The sequence below is a fragment of the Telopea speciosissima genome, chromosome 3 (assembly GCF_018873765.1).
Source record: "Telopea speciosissima isolate NSW1024214 ecotype Mountain lineage chromosome 3, Tspe_v1, whole genome shotgun sequence".
In the NCBI taxonomy this organism is placed as follows: Eukaryota; Viridiplantae; Streptophyta; class Magnoliopsida; order Proteales; family Proteaceae; genus Telopea; species Telopea speciosissima.
The window spans coordinates 59,912,656-59,921,529 of record NC_057918.1 but is presented as its reverse complement, the minus strand read 5'-3'; the positions used below and the strand labels follow the sequence as shown (position 1 = coordinate 59,921,529).

At 40.7% G+C, this 8,874-nt stretch overlaps 1 protein-coding gene across 1 annotated transcript; it reads right to left on the bottom strand.

Moving 5' to 3' along the window:
- Positions 1-201: 201 nt before the first annotated feature.
- Positions 202-944, bottom strand: LOC122656147 (nuclear transport factor 2B-like). The gene is made up of 2 exons (XM_043850600.1): positions 614-944; positions 202-504 (listed from the first exon to the last, which is right to left on the bottom strand). Exons 1-2 carry the CDS (start codon positions 917-919, stop codon positions 436-438), a joined length of 375 nt encoding a protein of 124 aa, XP_043706535.1. The 5' UTR covers positions 920-944; the 3' UTR covers positions 202-435.
- Positions 945-8,874: the final 7,930 nt, after the last annotated feature.

Sequence of the window (8,874 nt, the reverse complement as noted above, 5' to 3'; positions counted from 1 at the left end):
AAACCGCCACGCACAGTTTTAGGGAATTGGAGAGGATTATTTTCCCCCCATAGTAGCATCCTTTCTAAACGTTTTCTCCAAGCTATAATATCTACAATGAGTATTTCCTTTTCTCTTTTCTGCAGCAAATACCTGCGAAACTTATTTGGTGTAACAACCGCTGGCAATGCATATGAAACAAAAAGAAACAGAGCGAGATGATGATGAAGAACCAGAATCCATTAAAGCTTCAAAGACGATGAGAAAAGAACAAAACAAGAAGATTATATCATATGAATGATCCAATCTGAGTTTTGGTGATCAAACAAACCAGGTTGCCCACTTGTGCCATCCCTCCACTTTCAAGTTTACTTCCACACATTAATGACTATTACGGAATTAAAACAACATTAATAGATTTTAATAAGTTATAATTCATTGCTAATTATCTAAAGTTCAACCATAATTGAGCCGAAAAATGTCATTCTGCACAAAATAGCTCCCTTCTTGAACCAAATGAAACATCTGCAACAATCCAAACAAAACACTCCTACCCATTAGCCTTCTTTTTCTACTAATCTCAAACTCACCCACAAACAGAGAAACAGAGAAAGAGAAAGAGAGGGAGGCTAACCTGGCTGAACCTTAGGTGGTGTTCCTCTCCTTGCAATTGAAGATTACCACTAACAAAGACAATGATGCCTCCAGTGCAAGGAGATGGTTGAGAATCAATGGTGGAGATGGTGTGTTTGCAATGATCAAAGGGCAATTGGGTGAGCTTAAGAACTATCTCTTCAACTCCTTGTATCTTCTGACCTTCAAAGGAAAGCATAGAATTGGGTCTGTAGAGGGTATAGAGAGATACACGGTTGGTATCAAACAGATGGTAGTAGTGATCCACAAATGCTTTCCCCACCAATTCTACCTGTTCTTCTTCCATCCTTGCTTTTCTATATTCTCCACTCTCTTTCTCTATCTCTCTCTACCTCTATTAAAACAGAGTACCTTTCCAATACATGTCAAATATATATATAGATGGAAGGAAAGAAGGACAGAAAAAAAGAAGGAAATATGCTTGCAGAGTTCTCCAAGAAAAGGATCAGAAGGGGGGGGGGGGGGGGTTGGGGAATTTAGATGGCAGCTTTGGTCTTGTATGCAACTTCCTTAAAAGCCACCTTATTAGTTAGTGGGCTGATGTTCTTTGTGTCGCAGCGCAGCCTGCATCCAAACACATGGATCTGTCATTCAGGGGGGTAGGATGATCATTTCGTTCACCCTCATGTGTCTGGGCGTAGCCTGCACTCTCGGCATAGAAAACATTTGCCCTTAGTTTAATTTGGATGAAGTGACCATTTTACCCAACTGAGTGCAACTTGAAATCTCAAGAAATAGAGATTAATGGAGCTGATAAAATGGAATATTAGAGATTTGGAGTGGATAAAATGGTAAATAAACAAGGGCAGGGAAAGGAATCGTTTCCGCTGAGTCTGTACGCAATGAAATGAATTATGAAATGTGGAAATGGAAAAAGAGAAAAGGTACGTGGAGGGAATCTAATTGATGCGGATTGACCGGATTACAGTTGAGCGGAGATAGGGAAACCGTCCCACCTGTGTGGTGTTCAGGCGGCAATAACAGGACCCACAGCCACAGCTACAGGCCAAAGGTTAGGCTTCTAATCTTCTATCGCTCCCTGATTAGCAAACTTCATGAACTAACTTTTTCAGAAAAAGGAAAAATAAGCCGAGAGAGAGAGAGAGACTTTATGATAAGAAATTGAAAATTTTGAGTTGGGTGGTGGTGAGCTACTTAGGAGGACGCAATGAAACTAAATTGTGGCGTGATGGAAACGCTGAGATGTGCTTTGTGAGAGAGAATGAGGAGACTCAGGCTAGGAGAGGTAGTGGCCGAAAGTGCCTAGATGGAATATTTGCCTTTTTCATTTTTTAGGTGGCCTTCATTTGTTGCTTTTTTTTGGCCCTTCGATCACCTTTCATGTCTGTCAAATCCAGTAACTTTAAGGGAAATTATCAGCAACACTTTCTCTGATAGTACGTAATATTAATGCAATCCCACTAAGCACCAAAATTTTAAATCTGGTCCAAAAACTAATCAGGTTAACTGTATAAAATGTAAATGATTAAAATACTCTATATCTATTAGCCTCTTTTAGATCGTTGGATGAAATGAAAGGCATCCTAATCATTCAATCAATCCACAAGTGTCTCCCTCCTTTCGCTGCCACTCCTAGTCTCTCTTTTTCAACGTATCCACCCATTCTTTAAAGCTCGGCAATGCGATAGTGTTAAGTGGAGATGTTGACACATGACAGATCGGACATCTAACGATTCGAGCTCATTAATTATGCTGAGCCCGGACCGTTGGATGTCCGACTTGCCATGTGTCTGTATCTCCACCTAGCACTACTGCAGTGTCAGGCTTTAGGAATTAGAGAGGATAATAATCTGTGTCCACCTGCTGTAGCCTGCAACTGACGGGCGCCATGGCACCTTTCCTCCTTCCTCTTGCACCGGCTTCCTCTCTCCCCTCCCTCCACCGCCACTGGAAATCTGGGAATCGGAGAGGAAATATTGAATGGTTGGGAATAAGGAAAACCCTATCGCCAGTCATGGAAAGTTGGTTGCTGGGTTCATCAGAACCGAAACGACATTACAAGGATCCAATCAGCCTCAAAACATTTTCCTCCACTCTCTAGCCCTCTGCCCTTGACTCAGTTAAGCTTTTGATTCTTTCCAAATGTTCTACATTCACTTTCAACCCTACCATGAACCAGAACAGAAACGACATTATATCTTTTATAAAAAAAAAAACCCAACTCTGAAAAACAGAAGCCCTCTTGTGTGATTCGATTTCCCATTGCAAACCAGAAAATGGACACCTTCTTGTCCTATGAGATTAATTAATATGGGGCAATTGCTAATACCGAAATCCGTCTACTCCTTCGAGCGGTAACCGATCAAGTTATAGATACAAGCGTTCCAGAGAAGAATGAATTGAACACTCTGAAAGCAAGTGGAAGAATACGAGAGGAGAATGAAAGAAGAAAGCAGTAATTTAATTTGGAAGGAAAACAAAATAAGGTCAGGGATTTGATCTTTATTTCTTGCCAGATTAGAATTCTTTCTCTAATCAAGTGGATCGATCCGGGTCAATTCTACAGGTGCCGCCGATGAGATTGATTATCTACTACTGGGTTTTTTTCCGATAAAAAATGAGAAAAATAAGAAGGTCTCTTAGATTACGTTGCAGGACAACCAGCACAAGTGGAAGAGGAAACCCTGAAATCTGAGAGTAAAGAAATGGGTTTCGAATCTCCAGTTTCAGATTAGTAGAATCAAAACCCTATTTCTCTTTTCTCCATTCTCTCATTCTCTGTAACTCTAATTTCTTTCCCTTATTTTTTTGTGTTTTCCTGTTTTCTAAGCAAAAGAAGAATAATTTTTTTTTTATTTCTTCAGATGGGGATATGCTTTCTTCAAATGGGGATATGCGATTGCAGCGGCTTGTGGCCTGATTGGGTATGCGGTTGCAGCGACTTTGTATGGGTTGGATTACTGAGTGCATGGTGGAGCGGGGGAGACTGGAGAGGATGGAGGCGGGGTTGTAGGGGAGCGAGAATAAGAGCGAGGGCTAGAGGGGGTGGTGATGGTGGTCGGAAAAAACAACAGAGATGGAGAAGGAAATGTTCTTCGTTGGACTGAGGAAGAAGAAGATAGGTTCAATTGTTGTAATGGGAAGGGTAAAAATGTCTTTACAAAAATACTAATATGGCGACATCACTAATAACAGTTAAAAGACTTTTTCCGTTAGGTTTTGGGCCAAAATAGATATTTTGGTGCTTAGTGGGATTGCATTTTGCATTAATTTAATAGGCTATCGAAGGGGGTGTCGTTGATAATTTTCATAATTTTAATAAAAAAATCCAATACCGATACCAACCTCTTCTTTCCAAAATACATATAAAAAAAAATGGTTTGAGAGAGAAACTCAATAGTCTTTGGTTCAATGGCTTGGACATCTATATATTTACACTGCGATAATCAGGCAACGATTGCTAAAACAAGAGTAAAGCATATAATGGTATGAAAAGATACATACATTTAAGGCATAACTTGATGAAGCAATACATCAATGATAGTTTTATTTATCATTACAAAGTCAGAGGAGAATGTAGCAGATATGCTTACAAAGCTACAGATTACCAAAGTTATTCAAGACATGTCAGAAGGAATAGGTTCAAGGCCCGTAATTCATGAGTCAAGGTAATGGACACCCAACCTATGTGATAGGAGATTTCTAGAATTATATTCAAAGGGTAAAAACAAAGTCACAGAATGACTTGACTAGTACCATGATATGTTGCTTATTTTGGCTAAATGGAAAGAGAGTCATCGCAATGAAAAGAAGTTGAATTATGAAACTCTTAATTAGCCATGGCTCATACTAGATGAGGGTATGTTAACTACAGTGCATACTAGTTGGCTAAACTAAGTGAATGTAAAAGTTACGACCGCCTCCAATGAGAATTTTATAGGAGGATTTTCTAAACATTCATGAGTCCAAGGTGGGGACAAGGCCAAAGAATATCCATATAAATTTAAAGGGTTCAAGGTTGGTTGGTAGAATATGTATAGTGAGTCAGTCGGCTACACCAATTTAGAAAGGTTCAAGAAGTTTAACTTCACCCGTACTCTATAGTATGATTCATTAGATCTAGTGTAGATTCAGGTCCGGAAGACACTTGCACGATGTATTCTTCCATTCTTATATGTTTAGATTCATTATTTTTTATCAGTATTTTGTAACTTGTGGGGGATTGTTAGTATCATAGTTTTATAAAATTATGTTTCAAAATACCTCGCATTTAGTTTTGAAATTTTGTGTGTGTGTGTGTGTGAAATAATAGCATAATGTTTAAATTTATTGGTAATTTATCTTGAGGATTTGTCATTAAGTTAAATCCATATGTTTTATTAAATTAATTTATAGATTTTATGAACTTAATTTAAGTTTAGGTCAGCTAATAGTTATTATTATTTGTATATTTGGTGATTGGATTTAGTTTGGCCCGAAGGCAACCCAAGTGGTCCAAGGACAAAAGGGGAGGGGGTTCACTTTTGGTTCATAAGTTGGGCCAAGGTAAGGTTTTACGAGATTGAAGTTTTTAAACAAGAGTATTATGGGGATATTAAGAAGAAACTAGGGTTAAAAGGGGGAATAAACCGTATTGAAGGGAGGGGAATGAGAGAAAATCGATTCAAAGTTGATAAGGGAGGAAAGACAGAAAGAAAAGTGGGAGAGAAAATAGGGAAACAAGAAAGTAAGAAGAATAGCAATAGAGGAATAGAGATAGAGTGGAAAAGAGACACGATTGTGAATGGTTCTTGTGTGATTGAAAGGGGTTTTGAAGAAATTGAGGAAAACTTCCATCATTGGTGGAAGATTGGGCTTATGGAGAGAAGATGGAGTAAAGGAAATAGAAGAAAGAAGGGTTTTTGAGATAATTCTGCAGCAAAAGGGCTAGGATCCAAAACTTGAAGCTTGGAACTTGAAGATTAGACATTGGTGTGAGGGTTCCTTAAAAAAGGTAAGCTATTCTTCTCCCCAAATTTCTATTTAGGTTTGTATTATATCATATAATGGCCACCCAATAATAGTATGACATGTGGCATCAGCATAGGCAGTCGGTTGGGTAAGCCGGATAAATTATACCCTCTCGAAACTCATCCCAAAGGCCAAAAGACCCACTCAAGGTAGCAAAAGGAAGTTGGTGCACCTATTGGGTCAATTAGTCTAACTAGGGCAAGTCTACATGCCTTGGCACATCATCTTCCGCTAAGCATGGTTACTCAACAAAGGCCTTGGGACATCATCACCCACTAAGTATGGTTATCCAGCAAAGGAAACCATCTCCCATGCCACAATGGCATTAATGAACATTTATTGATACTCACCAAACAAGGCTCCCAGGCACGTAGGAGGCCTTATCAGATAGGGACTCTCCATGACCTGATAAATAGGAACACTCTACCTCTTGACAACAGGAGGGTTCCACCATCGGTCAAATCAAGACCTTTACGTTACCACGTCAACTAAAGGGAAACAACCCTATAAATTGGGAGGTAACACCCCATGCAAGGGGATCACATTCTTGAAACTCTTACTATTTCATCTTTTTGCTGAAAAGGCCTAACTTAGGCATCAAAGAGTCCCCCGCCGGTACCCACCGACATTTATCTCCCTTTCTTGTTTGCTATTTTGTGTAAGTCCCATCCTTGGAGGATCCATCAGAGGTTTCTTGACGCAACAGATTGGCGCCATCTGTGGGAACGATACTTACCATCTAACACACTTGATTATCCTTTTCCAATGACTGGGGCGATACCAAATTCATAACCTAGCCCCTCCTGCGAGAGGGGTAGTGGACGTCCTCCCTAGGGAAACTCTGGCAAAACCAGTTGCTCTAGGAGGTTAGCTTCAAAGGTGGAACAACAAACAAGCCAGGAGAATTCGGCCACGGAGCCAACGGCGCCAACTGCTGGCAACTTCGCATGTGGACATGCTAAGCTGACGGTAGGAAAACTTCCACCGCCAGCACCCATTCTAGCCATGATGATACCAAAGATACTGGACCCAAACGCACCGGCCACTAATGCATAGGTCTGGGATCTATAACTTCAAGTCCTACAAACCAATGCCTTCCTTAGGGACATTGTCAAACAAGTAGGTCCCAACAGGCTTCCTATGCCGCCTTTTATGGTACTCTCACAACAGATGCCATATTTAGCTCAAAATCCACAAATACCTTTGGTGCGAACAACGCCTTTAGCTCGAAGGTCAGAGAGTCGGGTGGGACATCACAACTCACAACCATCTCACCACAAAATAGCAACTCCTACTGTTCAAACTTCAAACAGGAGCACTCCCTACACATTCCCCATTAGCGCAAGCTCGTTCTAGGGAATGTGGGGGCCATGACTCAACCTTGGCCCCAACCGGGGCTGGAAGATCTTTGTCTAGAGAGCAACATGCAGAGAGCCAGCATAAGCAGACGCCCGGGATACAGATTGAGGAGCGCATCGAAGACCCCATCCTGTGACCCTCTGAACGGCCATCAAAGGATGCATTACAGACCAAGTTAGCAAATCACGGTGTCTAGTACACTGATGAACCAAAACCTTGAAAGGAGATTACAGGACCTCGATGCAAGACTCAAAAGACTTGACAAGCCAACGTTGTTGCCTGGGCATTCCCACCCGAGAGATCACCCATTTTCAGCAGAAATCATGAGTGCCACGTTACCGCAGGGGTTCAAACCACCCAACTTCGTGTCGTACGGCAAGACGACAGACCCGAATGGTCACATTAACTAATTCAACACCATGATGACCATTTATGACGACGGTGATGCGATTTCTTACAGAGCTTTCCCTGGATCTTTGAAGGGAGCAGTAACTACGTGGTTCTCACGCTTGAAATCAAGTTCCATTAAGAGCTTTGTGGAGCTAGGAAAAGCCTTCGTACTACGTTTCCAAAGCAACATCAAGCAGAAGAAGACTGTCGTCAATCTCTTGGCAGTAAGACAAAGAGATGGTGAGTCGATCCGTGACTATGTCACTCGGTTTACCCAAGAATCTTTGGACATCAAATATTTGGACAATGCCACGGCGTATAACGCACTATATATTGATATTACGGAAAAGGAACTCGTCTGATCTATGGCTCTGGAGCACCGCAACACCATGATAGAGCTACTGGAAAGGTACTACCAGTTCGTGAACATGGCAGATGTCCTGGAGGCTCGAAAGACCATGAACCAAGGGATCCAAGAAAAGAAGAGGTCATCACATGAAAAGGACTTAAAAGAGAGTCTAAGTCTATTGTCCATGGTCTTCTTGAACGGAGATGGATGACCGAGATTAATTGGCATATCTAAATTGTCTAAGTCTAAACTCATGGACAACCAAACTTTTATTGATTTAAGTGTCCGTAGACAACCACTGTGGTCTTCCATATGATCTTCCGTGAATGTTTGAGAGTTTAAGAGATTATGTTATCTCAGATGGATGATGTTGCGGTCTTCCATAACGATCTTTCATGCATGTCTGAGAGTGAACATCTCATGTCCCTGTAGCCACAGTCTTTCATAACGATCTTCCATGACAATGTTATAAATAAACAAATCAATAAGGCTACATCAATCAGCAAGTGTGCAATGCAAATAACAAGATCATTTTGAGCTACTGAGATCAAGCTTTATCGTCTACATCTATTTGAGAGGTTGTTGTTGTATATATGCTTAAGAGATTGATTATCTTGAGAAAGGGCTGAAACGTGTACTAAAATGTGCAAAGTGCTATAGGAAAGCATCTTGTAGTTGATCAAATAGTGAACTTAATTGGTTACGTAATCTGGCTTGAAAGAAGAAGTCATTTGTACTGTGAAAGAAGTCTATGTGGCTTGAGATAAAAGCCTTAGTCTATATGATCTGGGTTAGAAATCCTTAGAGCTTGTGTAGCTTGGGTATTCAGCCCATGGTTGAGTATCCTGGGAAAAGAATTGGATAGCGGAGAAATTCTTGGTCCGTGATCAAGGCAGTGGATGTAGGACAAGTTGGTTCAAACTACTCTAAATCTTGTGTGCATTGGTGTGGATTGTTGCTCTCCCTCTCTTGCATCTCTACAAGCAAACTAGTAATGTCCTTTATAGCTCTATACTAGCTTGTTGCTTAAATGTTTTTTTGTTTTGTGTTATTGTGTAATGAGTTTAGGCTTAGTTTTGGGTTTATGTTTAGTTAGTTATTGTAGACACTGAATTTTGTCACTCCTTCGATGATAATGACAATAGAACACGGACAGACATCGATATCTCTCT

Bases quoted from the DNA above. Each gene is read 5' to 3' on its own strand.
- LOC122656147 (XM_043850600.1), bottom strand. From the start codon at position 919: ATGGAAGAAGAACAGGTAGAATTGGTGGGGAAAGCATTTGTGGATCAC. The intron at 505-613 runs GTTAGCCTCCCT...GGATTGTTGCAG, and splicing joins ACCACCTAAGGTTCAGCCAG to ATGTTTCATTTGGTTCAAGA.